The 22,999-nt window shown below is 35.3% G+C and overlaps 1 protein-coding gene across 3 annotated transcripts in view; it reads right to left on the reverse strand.

Moving 5' to 3' along the window:
- TRAPPC8 (trafficking protein particle complex subunit 8) overlaps nt 1-22,999 on the reverse strand; it is a 137,985-nt gene that overhangs the window by 11,589 nt on the left and 103,397 nt on the right. For all 3 annotated transcript variants that reach the window (XM_072604480.1, XM_072604479.1, XM_072604482.1), the window contains 4 exons: nt 13,618-13,714; nt 10,391-10,459; nt 10,247-10,305; nt 251-436 (listed from right to left, as the gene is read on the reverse strand). In XM_072604480.1, coding sequence (XP_072460581.1) covers nt 251-436; nt 10,247-10,305; nt 10,391-10,459; nt 13,618-13,714 — 411 coding nt within the window. The remainder of the gene's footprint in view (nt 1-250; nt 437-10,246; nt 10,306-10,390; nt 10,460-13,617; nt 13,715-22,999) is intronic.

Genomic DNA, 22,999 nt, shown 5'->3' on the forward strand with positions numbered 1-22,999 from the left:
AGAAGGGGAAAAAACACTCACATCCAAAAGAAGCAACATAGGTTACTAGTCTTAAAAAAAAAAAAGAAAAAGTAAACTAATCACACTGATGGGCATTATGTAAAAAAACAAATCAAAAATTAAAACTGGAATTCTCCAGAAAATTAAACATAGGAAAACCAGTATTTATTATTCAGCTCAGATATCCAATACTTCAAAAATAAGCATATTTAGAAAAACATACTTATTCAAGAAAAATAATGACACATACCTTCCATAATACAACAATGTTCAAATCCACCTCACTGCATTTTTGAATTAACCTCACTGCATCATCAGAGGACTGTTTTTCAGTTGCCAGAGAATTATACATGGATGACTGGGCATGTGTTTTTTTCAATTCAGATGATAAACTTCGAAAAAAGAAGTCAGCACATGGACTTGCTGAACTTACTATCTGTTTATAAAAAGCAACACAGTTTAATAAATGTTATTAACTTATTAAACTCTAAATGGAATAAAACTGTACATTTCTTAAAATTAATATGTGCACAGGAAAAAACATTTGCAAATAGCTTCTTGAAAATAATATGACACTGAATGCTGGTAGGTAATCAGACACTGGAAGTCTAATAGGCGGCACTATATGCTAGCCCTCTGTACAGCTGGTAGGCAGTCACAGGCCTAAGAAACTAGCAAAATGAAGCTCTTCCATGGAGATTTGAAACCAATTATTTTCCATCCCCAGGCTTCACTATTCCCTCCAACTCCACAAACCTACCTTACTCTATTTTCATGTATCTAAGGAGGATAAATATGTATTTCTAAGACAATTAATAAAAAGAATGTACAGAATAATTTTGTGTTGCTTAATATTATAAGTGGGGCAAATAACAGTATGAAGCAATATCAGATGGAACAGCACACAAATGGAACACAGGCACATTCATTTATCTTCTCTTTTTATACAATCATAGCGCTACAGCTGGAAGAAGCTACAGGTCATTTATTTTAGACACGAAAGAACAAACTCATGAGAAATAACTATATTAAATAATGTTCTGTTTCTTTTGTTAGCCTTCTACAAGTCTTGTTCTTTATATAAAAAAAATCTAGGTAATGTTTAAAAATCTCATCTTCCTCTTTTTTAAAAAAAAAAACCATTTGAATCCAGGTATAAAGGCTAATACTATAAACAAGCCACGGGAGCAAGTAATAGTTTATTTGTCAGATTTATGGAGAACGGAGGAATTTATGACCAAGCAAGAGAAAGAGAACATAATGAAATGCAAAATGGATAACTGATTACAACAAATTGAAAATTTTTTGGACAAAGTAAATGCAACCAAGATTATGAGGGGAACAGAAAATTGGGAAAGAATCTTTACAACTAGTGTCAGTGATAATGACCTCATTTCTAAAATATATAGAGAACTGAGTCACATTTATAGGAATACAAGCCATTTCCCAACTGATAAATGGTCACAGGCAGTTTTGAGAGGAAGAAATTAAAACTATCTATAGTCATATGAAAAAATGCTCTAAATCACTAGAGATTAGAGAAATGCAAATCAAAACAACCAAGGTACCACATCACACCTATCAGATTGGCTAACATGACAAAATAGGCCAATGAAAAATGCTGGAGAAGATGTGCGAGAGTTGGAACCCTAATTCATTGTTGGTGGAGCTGTGAGCTGATCCAAACATTCTGGAGAACAATTTGGACCTATGCCCAAACGGCTACAAAAATGTGCATACCCTTTGGCCCAGAAATATCACTTCTAGGACTGTATCCCAAAGAGATCATAAAAATGGAAAAATGACTCATATGTATAAAAACATTTATAGCAGCTCTTTGTGGTGGCCAAAAACTGGAAATCAAGGGGAATGCCCATCAATTGGGGAATGGCTGAATAAATTGTGCTGTATGAATGTAATGGAATACTACTGTGCTATAAGAAATGATGAACAGGAAGACTTCAGAGAGGCCCGGAAAGACTTATACGAACTGATGCTGAGTCAAAGGAGCAGAACCAGGAGAACTCTGTACACAACAACAACCACAGTATCCGAGGAATTTTTCTGGTAGACTTAATCCTTCACAGCAATGCAAGGACTAAAAACTTCCCAATGAACTTGAGGCAAAACACCTTCCACATCCAGAGAAAGAACTATGGAATTGGATCACAGAATGAAGCAGACCATTTTCTCTTATGTTATGTTTTGTTTTATGATTTCTCCCATTCATTTTAATTCTTCTATGCAACATGACTAAGGAGAAAAGGTATTAAAATAGGAATGTATGTGTAGAATCTATATAAGATTGCATACCATTTTAAGGAAGGAAGAGGGAGGGTGGGGCGAGGGAGGGGAAAAAAATCTAAGATATATGGAAATGATTGTAGAAAACTGAAAACAAGTAATTTTTAAAAAGGACTTAAAAAAAAGAAAGAAAGTAATGATGAACAGGTAGACTTCAGAAAAACCTGGAAAGACTTATATTAACTGATGCTGAGTGAAGTGAGCAGAGCCAGGAGAACATTATACACAGTAACAGCCACAGAGTGTGAGGACAGTTTTTGATACACTTAGCCCTTCATAGCAATGCAAGGACCTAAATCATTTCCAAAGAACTCATGAGACACAAAATGCCATCCATCCACATCCAAAGAAAGAACTATGGAGCTGGAACACAGAATGAAGCAGACTATTTTCTCCTTTGTTATGTTTTGTTTTTCTCATGGTTTCTCTCATTCGTTTTCATTCTCCTATGCAACATGATTAATTATGAAAATGTCTTTAATAGGAATGTATGTGCAGAATCCATATAAGAGTGCATGCCTTCTTGGGGAGAGAGTGAGGAGGGAGAGGGAGAAAATTTGGAACTTACGGAAGTGATTGTTGAAAACTGAGAACAAATTTAATAAATTTGGAAAAAAAACTATGAGCTTATAATTTGTTTTTCTTTTGATTAAAAAAGTAAAAAAGATCATATATTAACAATGACAGATATGTTGACTCTTGTGTATTAAAAATGTTTAAGGTTGAAACTTGGTGTTCTGTTTCACTGAACTTCTAACCCCTTACCTTCCCTAAAGCCATGGAATATTTATGTCTAGCAACTTCTACAACAGGGGTTTTTCTTTTCTTTTTAGAAAATTTTTTTTTTGATAAGTGGTTAATGTAATTGGTTTCCTTTGTAATTCTATGTATTTTCTTTTATGTATTTAAAAATGTTATTTGGAGAAGGGCTCCAGATGTTAAACCACATTGCCAAAATAGTGTACAATACCAAAAAAAGGTTAAGAATTTGTTTTCTGTGAGATCAAATATTCAAATAGTTTTGAATGCCAACTGAGATATGGGTGACTCTAAATCTGTCTACTGCTTTCCAAATCAATACAGGCTATCAGTATGTAGATATTCTACTGACACTTACAAACTAACATACTGCAAACTGATTTTATTAACAGTCCTCAAAATGATTATCTCTTCTGAAATTCCTTGTTAACCATCAACAGCTCTTCTATTCTCTTTAATCTTTCAGTTTCACATCGTTGGACATTTCTTCCAAAAAAAAAAAAATGCAATTCACTTCCCATATATAATTTTGTCCACTCTCTCTCATATACTTTGCTCTAACTTTAACTTGTCTTTCCATTTTCACTATTTCTGCTCTAATTAATAACCTTATCAAACAATATCACCATATCAACTCATGCCTAGACAACTGTAACACTTTAGTATAATCTTTCTCAAAACACCATTTTACTTTTCCCCTATACCTAATTCATCCTAGATCCTCTCTTTACCTTCACTGAGAGCTCCAACCTCTTTACCCCTCAGAACTTTGTCAGGCTCCGACTCCTGCTCTCATTTCACTTTCCTCTCTTCCCAGGCTTGACCCTCTAGTTAATCAATTACCCTTTTACAATGCCAACTACTTTCAAATCAATCACTCCCTTGTCCTAATGCCATTCATCCTCAGCCAAGCCCCTACACTGAGTGGAACTGGTTAAAGTCACATAAACAGTGAGAAGATAACTACAAATTCATATTATACAATTTCATCTAGACTCTAATTTCATCAAGGTAATCAATCCCTTTACTCCCACAGAAAATACTCCAAACCTTTTCTTCTCCCCCTAAGTCTGCCACATCTCACCCTTCTGTCTCTTAAACTGAGGAGCTCAACTCTTATTTTATTGAGAAAACTCAGGCCTTTCAACATGAGCTTTCTCTTTCCTTTTTACCTACATTTCAAACTTCTTGACATCTCCTATTGTCTCTTCCTCTCCTCCAGTCTCTGATAACAAAACATCTTTCTCCTTGCCTTTGATTCTGCCCCTTCTCCAGGTAACTGAAATCTCAATCATTGTCCTTTAATCTCTATCATCTTCAAGTTCTCCCTATCTACTGATTTCTTCCTTACTGCCTTCAAACATGTTCAAAGTCTTTCCCGTCATTAATCAAAAAAACCTTCACTGGACCTCATCATTGCCTCAAGCCATCATCTTATTATCTTCACTTTCTTAGGCAAAAGCCTAGAAAAAGGTGTCTATACCTGCTGCTCCCACTTCCTCTTCTCTAACAACTCAACTGGCTTCCCACTTCATCACTCAAATGAAACTTCTATAAAGTCTCTTAAATGTCAAGTCTGATGGGTTTTAGGATCCTACATGACACTTTATCTCCTGTCTCCAGGTCTTTGAATTGGCTGTTCCAGATACACGGAATTCACCCCCTCCTTCTTATAGCTCCTCTCTTCCTTTAAGACACAGCTCAACACCATTTTCTGAAGGAAGCTTTTCTTGATCCTCCCACCAACCAGTGTTTTTCCTTACAAATCATCTTATGTTTAATTACTATGCATATACTTTATTTATTTATATTTATACTGTATATGTATTTGCTGCTGCCCCTATTAGAATCTAAGCTTCTTGTGAACAGTGAGTATTTTATCTTTGTACTTGCAACCCCAATACCCAGCATAATGCCTAGGATGTATATCTGTTGAGTGACTGAATTGAATATAGACATATGCCAGTTTTGAGTCCTGGGCAACAATTCTGACCTCTGTTCCTAAGCTTCCTGGGCTGAAAGTATCACAATACCTAAAAAACAGTAACAAGTTCAATGTTAACTTCAGAATAGGCAAAGCAGGCCTAATTAAAAGGTTTGATTCCTTATAGAGATAGCTAAGTAGAGCAGAAAATATAGCACCAGGCATGAAATCAGGAAGACCTGAGTTCAAATTTGGTCTAAGGCAGTTACTAACTATGTGACTCTGGGCAAGTCACTTAATCTCTGCCTCAATTTCCTAAATTGTAAGATGGGGTAATAACAGCAATCCTAGGGTTGTTACAAAATCAAATGAAATAATGTTTGTAAAGTGCTTAGCATAGTGGCAGGCACATAGCAGGTACTTAGGGTAAATGCTAGTTTCCTTCATTTCTTCCTCCTTCCTATCTACCAGGAGATGTCTCTGAAGCTATCTACCTGCCATCTCAAACAACCAGAAGAAAGCCAGTACAGAGATAATCAGATGGAAAAGGGCAATAAGAGAGACATATAATGGTAAGGACATTAGAGGATAGACTGAGGAAAGAAGAAACTTGTGATATACCACAATTACATAAAATCTAATATCCTTGTTGAAATTCAACACACATTCATTAAGCACTTTATCATGACCATAGCATTGTACTAGAAACTGAAGAAAATTCAGGCAAGGGGCTTACAGTATGAGAATAAGACATACATAGGTAACTATGATATACAATAAAACATTATAGGTACACTTGAGGTACAAAGCAAAGTGTTATCAGGTCTAAGTTTCAGTTAGTTATTAAGATTTATTAAGCATCTACTATGTGCCAGGCAATGAATGAGCTAAGAGCTAGGGCTCACAGTCTAATGGAGAAGACAACATGAAAACAAGTAGGCACAAACAAGATATGTACAAGGTAAATTGTAGATAATCAAGACAGGAAAGGAACTAGTCTGAAGGATGAAAGGGGGATCAGAAAGAGCTTCTCATAGAATACAGCATTTTAGCTGGGACTTAAAGGAAATGCCTGGAACCTGGAGATGGAATTTCCTGTGTGAGGAACAGCATGGCAACTATAATAGTGTCAGTGGAGTGCAGAAAGGTTAGTAAAAACTATTGAAATGAGAGGATTCAGAGACAGCAGCTTGTGAAAAGGGCCTTAAAGGACATGCCGAAATTTATTATAAAAGTACAAAGGACAAAAGCACAGAAATATAGGGCTTTTTCAGGGTTGAAAGAGTAACACAGGTAGCGTGGAAAGGAGAATGTACATTAATGTTATAGGAAATAAAACTAAAAAAGTATAGTATCACCATGAGGCAAAGGAGTGTAAACTTTTACTCAAGAGACCATGGGGAACCACTGAAAAGTGCAAGCAGAGCTGTGACATAATCAGATCAATGCATAAGCAACATTATTCCAAAAGCAGTATGAAAGGGCAGAGTGAAATGAGGAGAAAGCAGAGACAAACCTACTACGTTGTACTACTGGGACTTACCTAAATACAATTACAAAACATTCTTTACAGAAATAAAGACAACTGACTGAAGGGTTACTCTCTGCTCATGATTGAAGCATGCACACAATGGCATGCACAAACACATACACCTACCTAAATTAATACACAAAGTAATACCGGGCCAAAGAACCAGTCAAAATAAAGATAATATTCATTTGGAAGAACAAAAGGTCTAGAATCTCAAAAAAAATAGCCAAAAATATTAAGAATGAAGGGGCATAGCATTAACAATTCTCAAACTATATTGCAAAACAATAATCATCAAAATTATTTAGAACTAGTTACAAAATAAAAAGTAGATCTGTGGAACAAACTAAATAAGTAATATTCAGAAGCAAACTACAAGGGTGAAGAAGTTCCTGTTCAATAAGAACTACTACGAAAACTAGTTTTACAAAAAAATCAATTAAAAAAAACATTAGAGGAGAATAGGAATTTATTAGAGCAAGCTTTCTTACCTACAAGGAATAAAAGGGATCATAAAAGTTAAAAGAAACAATTTAAACTACATGAAAAACAAAAGCTTTCATACAAGCAAAATCAACGTAGTTAGAAGAGAAACTGGGGAAAAAATTTTCTATCAGCCATTAATAAAATTCTAGTAGTCAAGCTAAAAATATGTAAGAATAAGTGCCAATACTCAAGAGATAGTGTTCAAATATATGAATAGTTTTCAAAAGACGAAAAGCAAATGATCAACAAACACATAAAAATGCTCAAAATCACTACTAAAAAGAAAAATGCAAATAATACTACCCTGAGGTCTCAACTCATCCCTTGAAAATTAGAAAGGTTGATAGAAAATGGAAATTAATGTTGGAGGAGCTGTGAGGAGGCAAGCACAATAAAACACTGATAGCAAAGATTGCTTAAACTATTCTGGAAAGCAATTTGGAATTGTGCAAGAAAAATCATGGAACTATTTAAATCCTTTAACCTAATTAGCCCAGTACTAGACATATACACCAGAGATCAAAGATAAAAAGGGCTCGCATAAACCAAACCATTCAGCATGATGTAGTAACAGATACAAAATGGCAGAGTGTGTAGAGGGAGTGTGACAAGATGGATAGAGCCAGCCTCTAACCCAGGAGAATTTGGCTCTAAGTTTCACATCTTACACTTAATGGCTACATGACCCTGGGGCAAGTCACTTAACCTATCAAATATTCTAGGCAACTCTCTAAGACTTAAGTTGCAGACAAATTATTGACCTACATTGGCAGAATGAGTTTTCTCAAGTGAGAGGTCCCTAAATTAATGAAATTACAGGTTTAGTTCCCATCCCCTATTCATAGCAGCACTTTTTTATAGTAGCAAAAAACTAAAAACAAGGTATTATTGATTGACAAAGGGCTGAACAAATTATGGTTTATCAATGTAATGGAAATCTATTGTGCTATAAGAAATTACAAACATGAGGAATTCACAGAAACACTGCAACACTCCTGTGAACTAACAAAGAGCGATATAAACAAAATCAGAATAATACAAAGAGTGATTATAAAAAAATAAAAAAAAAAATTTAAGGCAGAAAAATTTAGAATTTCAATAACCTTTGACCTGAAGAACATGAATTTCTACATGAGCCAAATTGACAAATACATGGAAGTCAAAGAGGAAGCATATTTATAGAGGATGATAATAAGCTCAATTTTGGCTATATTAAATTAGTGATGCTGGCAGTACATCCTAGTGGAGGTGTGTTTCTACAGGCAGTTGGAAATACAGGTTTGGAACTCAAGAGGCCAGGCCTGGTGATTTAAGAGTCATTAACAGAGACCAAGGCAGTGACAACTCACCAAGAAAGGAGGTCACTGAAAGGAGGAAGATGGCTATGGACAGAATGCTGGAGACAACATATCTTAAAGGATCATGAGGAAACTTATCAAGCAAAGGCAACAGAGAAGTAGTCAGAGAATTAGGAGGAAAATTCAGGAAGCCAAGAAAAAAAAATTTCCAGTAGAAAAGGGTGGCCAAATACCAAATGCTGCAGAGAGGACAAGGAGGATGAGAACTAGAAAAGAGAATGCTGTTTATGGTAACTATGTGATCTTTGGTAACTTCCAGTGAATTAAATAGCTTCATTTTGTGACTTCTAGGAATAATCAGACCAAGGAGCAAAGAAATTGGATGCTAGGGGTTACCCTGAAACAAGAATTAACAGGACTGATGAGGTGGGAATTCAGAAGGAAGAAAGACCTAAGAACAATATTAAAGAGATCACCCATACTCTAAAACATATTTAGAATTACAGCAGAACTTCATATATACATACTGCTTGTGACAAATAATCACCTAAATAGGTAAAAAACCAGTGTCTGCGGTAACTCAGATGATCTGTTCTGTTTTACATCCATTCCCACCTCAGGACTGTGCTCTACTATCAACCTACTCTCTTATTCTTAGTTCTGTATCTAAGTCAATTAACAGAAAGAGTGCTTCCTGCACTAATTTTCCCACTTTTTTTTTGTTAATTCCTCCCCCCAAATTTTTTAGATTATGAAGATGCAATCCTACAAAGATTAAGTTAAATTCATTAAGTTCTTCTCACTTAAGGATAATAATGTAAATAGTCACTGTAACAACTAACTTCTAATGACAAACTAATGGGAGAGTATAGCAAATTAATCTGCTGTTAGGTTTAATTATATCAATGCATAAACTTCATAAAATTAAAATTTCTAAAAAATATTTTACAATTTAAATCAATTTTATGAGCAATTTTAATATCTTATATATTAAAAAGTGAAATGATGTTATGCTTGTATTTATACAAAAACAAAAGCTATTTTCTCCTCTGACTATACTTGTTTTGTGTTAGTAAGTCACAGTGAGTTAAAAATTATCAAATTTCTAACAGTGCCTCCCTGTTTAAAGGCCAGTATTGACAAAGTCAAGTAGTACTGTCTTAGACACCTAGGCATACGAACTACAAAAAAGATTTTCTTCAATAGTTTACATTAAATATTTCTAACAATCCTCCAAAACTCATAGAAACCACACCTACATTCTGCACAGTTGTTTTCTTTGTTTTTCAGGCTGACAGGAAAGGAGAGAAGCATATAATGCTAATCTCTACTGATTCCATCAGTTCTCTATTTTCCAAGCCTCTTATTTTACATACAAGGTGTGCCAAAAGACTTAGTACAGTTTTAAGCTGTTAAAAGATTTAGACCACACTGAGACTTTTAGGACACCCTATATAAGGAAAGTCAGGTTTAAGTATTCCTCTACTGCTTTCTTGTTTAGCTATTTTGTTGCACTGTTACAGGGAATGTAATTATGGCCCTATTTCTTCTTAATTATCTAAAGCTTCAGACCAAAGTTCTCCTCAACCTTCCAGATTAGAAGCATTTCACCATTTCCACTTTTCTTATGGTCATAAACCCATTAATTCACCTAAGCTAGTTCACACTAAGTGAACAAGACATTATTTTTTGTTATCTATCCATTCACAATAACTCAAGGGAAGGAGATGTGGGAGAGGGGAAGGGGTAGGGAGGTGTGTAGGGAAGGGAATCAAATAATGATAGGGTGTTTGAACTCCAAACAGCAAAGAAATCAATGTACTAAATAGTTTGCATAAGTCAGAATTATTATATATATTATGTATAATACATTATATATATACATATGTATTACAACAATGACTATTTTTAGGTAAAATAATCTTATATTGCTAATTTACATACCTGTTCATTGCCAAAGATGATATCTGCAAATGTGTACTTTTCTGATGACTGTGCAGCAGCTAAAAAACAGGAAGACAATATCATCTCAGAGCCACAAACATAAAGCCTCATTGAAAAATGTGTCACTAAGTAAAATAAACTTACCTTCAAAATTTTTACATCTTACTGCCTTAAAGCACAACTTTCCCCTCTCTCTGCTAGCAAGTTTTGAATCTAGAAAATAAGGGAAATTTTTTTAAAAGGTGTATTTGTCAGCTTTGCTAAAAGAGAAATAGAACAATCTCAATTTGGTAAAAAATCTATTTTAACATTCAGATGTCTTTAGCCAAACTGGAACATGAGCCATTTTTAAAAATATTTAATTCTTAAAATATTATCTCTTTGGTGCCAAGCTAACAAAAAAAAATCATTTAAAGAAGGAATTTAATATTTAAGAATTCAAAGTTTAAAAACCGAACTTTTGAATTAAATCAATAGTTATAGTAGAGGGACCCACAAAAAAAGGGTGGCAAGAAAACAATTCTTCTATAGGAACAGTAAATTCTGAGATGAAAGGGTGACAGAATAATTTATTTCTACTTCTCATATTACACAATACATGTAATTTGCAGAGATAGCGTGGGAATGCAGACGTTGTTCTTCTCTAAGCAGCCTTGCCTGTTCAATGTAATTCAGCAAACATTCATTAACTAGTGGATGCACAGCACTATCAACAAAAGACAAAATTAAGTCATTACCCATGCAGCCCTCATAAAACTGACAAATCTATCAGAGGGAGACAGATAAACAGCTATAATAGAAAATGCTACGTAAGTGCATAAGAGCAGAAAAATATTATGTAAAATTAAATTGGGATATGGGTCATTATTACTGCTTGGTGGGGTTGATCATGGAGATATGTAAAGGAAATATGGGAAATATAAGAAATCTGAGCTATTCCAAGAATTCCAAGGAGTGTGAGTAAAGACAGAAACAGGAAAACACAGTATGTGCTCAGCTGATGAAATAGTTCAAACATTTTGACTGGTCACTGAGTACATAAGGGGAATAGCATGAAATAAATAATGAGAGTGGCATCAGACTGTGGACAGGTTTGAATGTCAGGCAAAAGAATCTAAACTTTATTAAGCAGGAAATATGGCACTAATAAAGATTTTTAAGCAGAGAAATAATACAAAAAGATCTGGCCATAAGGAAGAATGTTTCATATTGCATAGAACTATTTCAATAGTCAAGATAGGTGTAATAAGGATCTATACTAAGGTAGCAGCAGTGAAAAAAGAAGGGACTGATGCAAGAATTATTATGGAGGTGAAACTGATGCCTTGGTAACTGACTGGATTTGGAAAATGAGGGAGAAATAGAAGTCAAAGGAAAATCAAGGCTTTGACAATGGGACATCAGGTGAATAGTGGCACTCCTGATAGAGCTAGTGAAGTAAGAAAGAAACAAGCTTTGGGTAAAAGATAAGTAAGTGTAATTTTATATTTATTTGTTTGTTTGTTTCAATTTAAGTTTCTGGTGAAATGCCAAAGCAGTGACAACCTGTAATGAGTTAGAAATGAAGTTACACAATTCAGAAGAGAGGTCGAGATAAGAATTTTAGAATCTGTTGTATAGAGACGATTAACTGGCTGAAGCCACGAGAATGGAATTAAATGAAAGAGCATAATGGGGGTGGGGAATGGGGGGAAGTCCATGGATGGCCAAACTACTGAAGACATGGAGGTCATCTTAAAAGTGTCAGAAACAAAATGAGAAATCAGTGAAAAAGAAAGAAGAAAAGGTTAGGGAGGTTCAAAGAGAATCTGAAATACTGATTTCAAAATTTCAAAAGTCAAGGGAGAAAAGTGTAGTTAGGAGACAACAGAAAACATTCTCAAATGATTGTGTATTCAGAAGTCCCAATTTGAACTCTTCATCTTCTCTACTTTAACACTAAACTTTCTTCCTTACTTAACTGGAAGGCACCCAGGTTCATCATCTTTGACTTTTTTTCTCCTCTACCCTTCCCCCTCAGCCAAACAGCTGCCAAGCATTATCATTCCCACCTCTATCTCTTACACTGATTCCATTCTCTTGACTCATACACCCATGAGTCTAGTCCATACTCATTGCTGTTGATCTGAACTATTGTTATAGTCTCCTAACTGGTCCCCTAACCACCAGTCTTCATTTTTACCAAACTGTCCTTCAAATAGCTGCAAAAATGATACAAAATAAATTTTCCTGTCATTCTTCACTCCTAAAACTTCAGTGTTTCCTACTGCCTCTAAGATAAAATGTTAAGTTCTAAGCTGGGCACGCAAGGCTCTCCACAACTTCGCTGTAACCTCCCAATGTAAGCTCTTTTCTTATTGACTCACTTTACAAATTCTACATTCCAATCTAAGTAACTGTACCCTCCTATCCACAGATCTGCACAGCTCCTGCAAATCTTCCTCATTTCTGGATTATATTTCATTCTCATCTCTACACATCAAAATCTTTTTCCTTCAAGGTTTAGCTCAAATTCCACCTTCACAAGGAACATTCTCTAATTTTTATGGATATCCTATCTCACAGCTAAAAAAAAATCTCTCCCTTAATTTTTCCTGTTGCACTTTGCCTGATTTTCCTTTATCCCAATCACACACTACCTTGTATTTCATTTATCTGTACATATATTATGCATACTCCCCATCTCCAGGTCATACTACTAGAAGATGGGGACTAGGACATTTTTCATCCTTCACTGCCCAGCACCTAGCCATGATGAGTTTTGCCTGTAACAGGCATTTAATGAATGACTGCTATATTTATTAAAATGAAAGAGTGCAGATTACTGGTTTTAGTAATTAAATTCTTCATGCTACATAGAGGTTCTGATGTTATCTGAATTCTGGAACCATGTAGCTTTGTTTAAGGTTCCCTGCATCCCTTGCTAACAGCAAAAATACAAAGGCTGGTTTACAGCATAAAACTTTTCCCTACTTTTTCTCTCCCCACTACTTCCCCCACCCTCTGCTCAGGAGCCTCAGGCTCAGATAAAAGGTTTTACCATGTTTTCCCCAGATCCACAGTAAAAATCAATGCCAAGCTCCAGTTAGAGGAGTAGGAGGAAGAGTCAGCAAGTCAATGAGAAAACAGTACATCTAAAGTAAAAGGAAAGCTAGAAGTTAGAGAAATGAGGAAAATGGAAAAATATGTGGAAGGTAGGGAAGAGAGAATCTAGACAAAATAAATGTGAGGTGTTAGGGACGTTTGCAGTCATTTATTTCCCATAAAAGTTGGAATTTATTATTCTTTATTAAATGATCAATTCTTAGGATTCTGAAAAAAAGAATCAGGAAATATGAAGGAATTTACCATAAAGGAAAAAAATTACAAACCTTTGTTTTCAGAGAGATTGACAGATTTCTGTAACTTCCAATGCTTGCTATTACTTGAAACTTGCACTATATGAAATTCCTTAACACCTGCTTCACTCTGTCAAAAAAAAAGAGAGAGAGAGAAGATGTGGTCATTCAGAATCAGGGTATCAAATTGCAGTATTTGGTTCTGAACAAAAATACTGAGATCCAGGCTGATGAACAGGTAGCTCTTCTTGCCAAGACCAATGACCGTACTTGTACACTTAAGCTTATCCTGCTTTGGTAGAGTGACCATGTAATAGTAACTTCCTCTCTCTAATATTCAGTCTCTCCCTATCTACTGGCTCCTTCCCTGCTTGCCTACATGCATGCCCAGGGTCATTCCTATCCTTAAAAAGAAAAAAAAAACAAACAAACCAAAAAACAACCAAAAAAAAAACCTTGATATTATCATCCCCTCAAGTCATATCCTCTCCTCCCTTTCAAAGCCAAATTCCTAGAAAAGCTGCTTACATTCACTTTTCTCCAACACATTTCTCAGCTCCTTACAATATGACTTCCTACCTTATCACTCAATTGAAACTGCTTTTTTCAATTACCAAAGATCTCAAATACCAAATCCAATTGCTTTTCTTAGTCCTCATCATTCTTGATCTCTCTGCAACATTTGACACTATTAACAGCCTTCTCTTAGTAACTCTTGACATTGTGAGTTTCCATGAATTACCCTCTTTTGGTTCTCCACCTACCTCTCTAGGTTCACTGGATTAAATTACAAGTGCTAATGCAGATGACTCCTAGATAAAATTTATCCAGCAGGTTTCTTCTCTGAGCATCTACCTCGCACCATCAACTATCTGTTGGACATTAAAATTGAATGTCCAGTAGGTATTTCAAACTCAACATGTCCAAAATACATTCCTGGAAACTACCCTTCTCTACTCGTTACAGAGACTACTATCTTTCTTATCAACCAGATTCAGAACACCAATGACATCCTGGACTCTTTATCTTCCTTCATCCCCCATATTCAATGAGTAGTCACATGTTCTCTACTGCCCTATTCTATTAGGGAGCATAATTTATCTGCAGATAAGTAAATACAAAGTAACTTTAAAAAGCAGAAGATATTACCTTTTACCTTTCTGACTAAGGGGATTAAAAAAAACAAATACTTATAGGACATAGCACTGGATCTGGTCTTTGAAAGAAACTAGGGATTGATTCTACGAGGCAAAATGATGTGGGGAAATGTGGGAAACAAGTCTATGCAAAGGCAAGGAGGTGGGCAATGGAATGTCATGTATGTGAAAAATGGAAAGGAATAAGTGCTTACTGTCTACTATGGGCCCAAGTACTTGTGCTAAATACTTTCCAACAATCCTTTCCAACAACCAAAAATAGGTGCTACTACTATCACCATTTTAGAAATGAGGAAATTGAGGTGGACAGAAGTTAAATGACTTGTTCAGAATAACAGCTATTAAGTGTCTGAAGTCAAATCTGAACTCAGATCTTTCTGCCTCCAGGCCCAGTGCTCTATTCACTGCACTTCCTAGATTCCTATGGGGAACAAGTAGTAGGCCAATCTAACTAGCATGTAGAACACATAAAGGAAAGTAACATAAAACAAAACTAGAAAGGAACGCGGCTTTAAACACCAGGCTAAGGATTTTTGATTTTATCTCAGAGCCAGTGGCGCACTACTAAAGATAGATGAGTAAAAAAGTGATACATGCTTAGAAGCTATCCTTTAGGAATATCAATATGGCAGCTGGCAGATAACTGGCTTAGATACAGGAGAAAATAGTATGAGGGAGACCAATTAAAAATCTATTATACTACCACACTCAGAGAAAGAAATATGGAAGTCATTCGCAGAATGTAGCAGATTATGTTTGTGTGTGTGTATGTTTTTGTGTATCATGTTTTGATTTGTTTTATGATTTCTTCCATTTATTTTAGTCCGACTACATAGCATGACTATAGTGAAAATGTACTCAATAGGAAAGTATATGTAGAACCTATACAGAATTGTATGCAGTCGTGGGGAGGGAGGGGAGTAGTGGGGGTAGGTGTGGCGGGGATAAAATCTCAATTGTATGGCAGTGATTGTTAAACATTAAAAAATAAAAAATAAAAAATAAAAAATCTATTATACTAGTCCAAACGGCAAATAAGACTGGAACTAGAATTGTACTGTGTAAATGGAGAGAAGGGGACATATTTAAGAGATATCGCTGAAGTGGAATGATAAGACTTCACAACCAACTGTATAAGGAGGAGAGGTCAGAGGAAAATTGACAATTACACTAAAGTGAACCTTAGATGAATGAAAAAAAGAACAGTGATGCCCTCAATAAATAAATCAGGTAGCCTGAAGGAGGTGGATTTTCAGAGAATATAATCAATTCCATTTTGGCCATATAAGGTTTTAGATGCCAAAAGGATATCCAGGTAATGTTCAGGATTCAGCAGTTGGTGATTATAAGTAAGACTGGAGAATTCATGAGAGAAATCAGTCTGGACAGACATCAGCTAAGGATGTTAACTGAACCCATGAGAGATGATGACATCAACAAAAGGGAGAGAAGAGAGCCATTACTGCTACCAAATGAGATAATACTTATAGAGCACTTAACACAGTGCTCTGGTACATAATAAGCACTACATAAATTATTTCCTTATTCCCTTCCCTCCCCCAGTTCCTGATGACAGGAGTTTAAGGGATGCCTAAGCAGAGTTTAGATGAGAGACAGAGGATGACCTAACAAAGTTAAATGAGGGGTGATAAAATAAGTAGAAGGGGAACAAAGTGAGATCAGTTTCATGAAAGCCAAGGGATAGGAGACTATTTAGCAGGAAGGGATGGTCCATGATGTCAGAAGCTGCTTGAAGATAAAAGAAAATGAAAACTGAGAAAAGACTGTTAAAAGAACACTACTGTTGAAAAAAACAAAAGCTTATGTTTTATTTAGAACCAAATTTGCAAGTCACATTTTATTTTCATGCAGCTACAAGAAGCATTTCTTGGGCCAAGTAGTCCCAAGAACTTTTGAAAGACAAACTAGAAAGCAGCTTTAACACACTCTCAAGATTAATAGAGGCATTTATTTCTGGTTAAATAACTATGCATAAATTACTACAGACCAGGACAAAATTATTATTTCAAGGATACTTGTATCAATAAAACTGGAAACAGCACATAATTTTAAGGATCTTCTGATGTGTGACATTAGCAGTTTCAAATTCTAAACAAATGGTCTTATTCTCCTTGCTACAACTTTTAGAATAAACAGTTTTAGTTTCTATTCAACAGTTCTCTTTCCATCTCTACAGCGATATATACAATGAAGTCTGACTAAAGTTTGAGGCCTACTCCATATGTTTCTGCACTGCAATCTTAGATCAGTTTTGAATGGCTGGGAAGAAATGAAATTTCAAATCACAAAAATTTTAAAATGAATGGCCAACAAGAGTGCAGATGATCCTTCCTATGATATTGGCTATGAAAGGAAGAAATGTAAGAACCTGGAGCTTAATGGATGATAGGACCAATGAAAAGTTTTTTTTAAGAATGTTTGCATTTGATAGAGAAAAAGCCAGTGGATAAAGACAGACTGAACATGAGAAAAAGAGATGCAATGAAAGAGGACGCAAGTTCCCAGAGAAGAAAGAAGAGAAATGAGATTAAGAGCACATGATCAAGGGTGTACAAAGAGGGGTTAGCCTTAGCAAAGAATGATGATGACCACATCATTATCAGAGAAAATAGCAAAGGGTGAAAAAATAGGGGATGATGAAAAGGAACTACGTGACATGGAATAGGAGAGAAGAGGAGCCCTCCAATAACTGCCTGCCTCCTTTTCTCAGTAACATAGGCTATTTTTTGTCGAGAGTAATGGGAGGGAACATGTTGAAAGTGGTCAGCTGAGACACTTGCCTTAGACGTCACCAAAAAGTACTGAGACTACTCATGACTGACTTTCCCCTTACCCTCTCCTCCTACCACAAATCTCTCTTTATTATTTCTTCCTTCTCTCCAGACTCACATGAAAAAGTGGCCCTTCTTGCCAGCTTCTCTACATGCATTCCTCAGCAGATTGTCTTTAGTATCATCCCCACTCTCTTGGCTCTAACCTTTCCCTATCCTACTGGCAACTTAACTGATGTCTATAAACATGCCCATGACTATCTCATCCTTTAAAAATCCTCAGTGGTCCTACCACCCATGACTGCAATCATCATATATTTCTTTCTCTTCATGACTAAACTTGAGAAAGCCATTAACATGTGGTGCCTTCACTTCCTCTCTTTTCATTCTCTTCCAAATACTCACCAACCTGGTTTCTGACTTCATCATCCAATTAAAACTGCTCCATCCAAAGTTGTGAATGAGTTCTTCACAGCCAAATATAATGGCCTTTTCTCAGTCTTCAGACTTCTTGACTTTTCTGCTGCCTCTGACTCTTGCTGACCACTTCCTCCTGCTCTAATTTTTCAGCATACTGCTTTTTGGGTCTCTGTTTTTCTGACTATTCTTAATGAGCTTCTTTTGCTAGTCCTTTATCTAGTCACAATGTATCTTACACTCCCCCCTAAGGTTCTGTGCTTGGTCTTTTCTGTTATCTCACTTGATTTCAGCAGCTTCCATAGGTTCAATTATTATTTCTACGTAGATGATTTCCAATTCTACACATCCAGTCCTACTCTTTCTTCTGAGCTCGTCCTGTATCAGCAACTATCTTTTGGATATCCTGAGATGAATGTCCCATAATCACCTCAAACTTGAAATGCCTCAAACAGAATTCCTTCTCTCTCCTCACTCTCCAAACCTCCCCTCCCAGAATTTCCTCTCTACAGTGAAGGTACCCACCAGGTCCCAACCTTGGTGCTACCCTCAACTCCCCACTGTTAACTACATTTCCAAATCAGCTGCGAAATCTTAATGTTTCAATCTTCACAACATCTCATATATTTCCCTTTCTCTTTACATCTGCAGCTGTAGCTACCACTTCCTTTCAGGCCCTCGCCACCTTATCCTCTGGACTATTATAAAGTCTTTCTTCCTGCAGTGTCTCTCCTCATCTAATCCATTCGCCGTTCAGTTACCAAGGTGATTTTTCTAAAGCTTAGGTCTGATCATGTCATTCAATCAGTTCCAGTGATTCACTGCTGCCTCCAGAATGGGTCATTTTACAGAATTATGCAAAACAACAAAATTCATCTGAAGAAACAAAAAGTCAAAAATCTTAAAGGAACAAATAAAGAAAAGATAAAAATGAAGGGGATAAAAAGCCATTCTTGAAGAGATAAGTGGTCAAAGGAGAAGAAAAATAGTTCTTTAATTACAAACTATTGACAGCCATATGAAAGAATGCTCCAAAACATTAAAAACAAGAGAAATGCAAATCTAAATAATTCTTGAGGATTTACTTCATACATAGCAAGTGATCAAAGATGACAAAAGACAGGAGTAGTCTATGCTGGAAAGTTTATCTATGGACACATAAATGCATTCTTGATAGAACTTTGAAATGGTTTGACCATTCTGGAAAGAAATATGGAATGATTCAAACAGAGTGACTCAAATGTCCTGACATTCTGACCCAGAGATCCCACTGCGAGACAAAAAGAAAGGCCCCTTATATACCAAAGTATTTATAACAGGATTTTTTTTTTTGTAGCATCAAAGAACAGGAAACAAGTTGCCTGTTAACTCTGAGGAATGGATCAACAAGTTGTGGTACATGAATTTAATGGAATAATACTGTGCTGTAAGAAATAATAACACAATGAAAACAGACAAGCATGGAAGATTTAGATGAAATAATGACAAATAAATACAACTAAAAAACCCAATGTAAATAAATATTACAACAGTGTAAGTATAAAGAATAATAATTTAAACTTAATGCTGTGAAATTATAATAAATTTGATCCCAAAGAAGAAATGAGAAAGATATATGCAAAAACACCTCCCTTCCTTCTTTGCAAGGTGGAGCACCCTACATGTGGAATACTACAAACAATGCTGGACTTTTTCAGTGCTGCCCTATTGGTTAGTTTTGTTGAACTGGTTTTTTTTCCTTCTTTGCTATATGGGATGGCTCCCTAGAAAGGGAGAAGATGAGAATTGTTGAGAAATGTAGGTGATATCAACAAAAAATTTTGTCAAAATCCTTATCCTACCTAGAAGGCTCTTCACAAAATATAAGTGATCTACAGACTGCCCTTTAGGAATTACTGCCCTAGCTACCTTTAGTTTTAATCATGTCTCGGGTTTGTTGCCATCATTACAAATTCAGTGATTCACTAGTCCATGGAACTAAATTGAACACGAGGATGAATGCTCATTTTCATTCCATGAAGTTATCAACAATTGCACCAGGAGGCTCAAAAGGAAGACAAGGGAGAAAATTTCTGTTGAGCTACATTTTGGAAGGCAGGCTAGGAAGGGGTATAAAAATGGAGACAACTGGGAAGACACTTAGGTGCTGGTATTCTATTCCTGAGCACCAAGGATCACATTTCTCATGAATTCGAGGATGTTATTATTCTATAGCATATACAAAAAATTAAAAGTGAAATTAGTACTTTTTAACATGGAAGAGTTGAGAAGGGGTATGTACCTAACAGTACTAGATCTCAAAGTATGCTGCAAAGTAGGTATTATGAAAATGATTTGATACTGTTTAAAAACAGAAAACATGGGGTGGTTTGTTATTATGAAAACTATCAATATAACAGATCATATATAACAATATGAACAAAAATAACATCAATAAACAATAAAAACACTTATTCCCGTTTTTAAACAATTAGAAAACATAGAAATAAAATCCTGTAAAGATAAGAATAGTGAGAAGTTAACTTTTGAAGCACACAGTGCTATAAAATTTGCAAAGCACCCTACATATTTCATTTGACATTTATAATAACCCTGTAAGGTAAGAACTATCATTTTCTCCATTTTTACAGTTAGCTTGAGAGAAGCTAACTGATTTGCCCAGGGTCACATAGCTAACTAGGCATCTGATGCAGGATCTGAACTCAAGTCCTCTAGACTCCAAATCTAGCATGCTATCCATTGTTCTACTTAACTATTTTCTTAAAAGGATAAGTAGCAAACATCTAAAATCAAGAGTCATCATTATATGTTTTGAAACTAACTAGAAGCCTTTATAAGCAGAGATGATGAAAAAAAGTTAGCACTTTTTATAGATGAGAATTTACTTAAACCCTTAAGAGTTAACTAAAAATAAAAAGGTAACAGCAATTCCATAAAGTTACAGGATATAAATAAACCCACATAAATTAGCATTTCTGTATATAATACAATCCAGCAGAAAGAAAAGTTTCATTTAAAATAGCTACAGAATGTATAAAATACTTGGGAGTCTAACTACCAAGTCACACACAAAGAAATTACATGCATATAACTACAAAACACTCTTATAAAAATAGATATAACTAAGCAAAAAAAAAAATTAACTGCTCCTGGGTAGGTCTAGCCAATTTAATTAAAAAAAAAAAACTACGTAATTTATTTATTCAGTAATTCAGTAAAGATAGTTCCTATCTCACAAGGTTGTTATAAGGAACAAATGAAATCATGTTTAAAGTGCTTTGCAAATTTTAAAGCAATGTGTGCTTTAAAATAGTTAACTTCTCACTATTATCCTTACATGATTTTATTCCTTTATTTTCCAATTTTTTAAAAAACAGGAATTTAAAAAAAAATTAAAAACAGGTTTTTATTGTTTATTGAGAAGTTATTTTTATTCTTGTTGTTATATATGGCCTGTTATATTGGTAGTTTTCCTAGTGACAAACTCACCCCATGTTTTCTAATTCATTGCCATATAAATCAGACTACCAAAGAATTACTTTATAGAGCTAGAAAAACTATTGAAAATAATTTATCAGGAAGATTTTAAGTAAAGGAATAAAAAAGTGGAAGGAAGGGGAGCTAATAGTAATAGATATCAAACTATACTGAAAAGCATCATCAGAAAGGTTTGAGGAATCTGTGGAACAAAAGTATACAACATGAAAGAAAACAAACACAGTAGTAGCAAGTGTTTTAAAAGCCCAAAGACCCCAGCTACTTGGGATAAGAATTCACTCAACATAAAATTATTAGAAAAACTGGAACATAATTTGGGAGAAACAAGATACAGACCAACATTCTACACCACATATAAAGATAAGCTCCAAAGAGCCACACAGCTTATACATAAAGGGTGAGATAAAAACAAATTAGAGGAGCAAGAAAGAAATTACCTTTCAGCTCACTCTATGGAAAGGGGAACAATTCACGGCCAAATAAGGGATAGAGAACATCAAAAGAGACAATTGGATTACATAAAGTTTAAACGTTTTACTGCGTATAAAGATCTCCTGGTTCTGCTCCTTTCACTCAGCATCAGTTCATATACGTCTTTCCCACTCTGAAGTCTTCCTGTTCATCATTTCTTATAACACAATAGCATTCCATTACATTCATATACCACAACTTGTTCAGCCATTCCCCAATTGATGGGCCTCCCCTTGATTTCCAGTTCTTGGCCACCACACAGAGAGCTGCTATAAATATTTTTGTACATGTGGGATCCTTTCCCATTTTTATGATTTTTTGGGGATAGAGTCCTAGAAGTGATATCGTTGGGTCAAAAGGTATGCACCACGGTGTGCGAGGAATTTTTCTGGTAGACTTAGCCCTTCGCAGCAATGCAAGGATCTAAAACATTGCCAAAGGACTCTTGAGGCAAAATACCATTCACATCCAGAGAAAGAATTATGGAATTGGAACACAGAATGAAGCAAAAAATTTTCTCTTGTGTTATGTTTTGTTTGGGTTTTTCTCATGGTTTCTCCCATTCATTTTAATTCTTCTATGCAACATGACTAAGGTGAAAATGTGTTTAATAAGAATGTATGTGTGGAACCCATATGAGACTGCATGCCGTCTTGGGAGAAAGACTTATGGAAATGATTGTAGATAACTGAAAACAAATTAATTAAAAAAAAAGTTTTAGTACAAAATGAAACAAATTCAATATATGCAGCAAATTTCTCTGATAAAGGTCTGATTTCCAATAAACACAAGAAACTGCTTTAAAATCTGGAAAGACGTGTATGAACTGATATTGAGTGAAGTGAGCATGAACAGGAGAACACCGTTCACAGCAACAGCAACACTGGGAGAGGACCAGCTTTAACAGACTTAGCTCTTGTCAGCAATGCAAAGACAGACGACAACTCCAAAAGATTCATGATGGAAAATGCAATCCACATCCAGAAACAAAACTATGGAGTCTGAATACAGATGGAAGCATCTCTCTCTCTCTCTCTCTCTCTCTTTTTTGGTTTCTTCTTTCTTATGGTTTCTCCTATT

Source organism: Notamacropus eugenii, chromosome 4 (assembly GCF_028372415.1).
Source record: "Notamacropus eugenii isolate mMacEug1 chromosome 4, mMacEug1.pri_v2, whole genome shotgun sequence".
Taxonomy (NCBI): Eukaryota; Metazoa; Chordata; class Mammalia; order Diprotodontia; family Macropodidae; genus Notamacropus; species Notamacropus eugenii.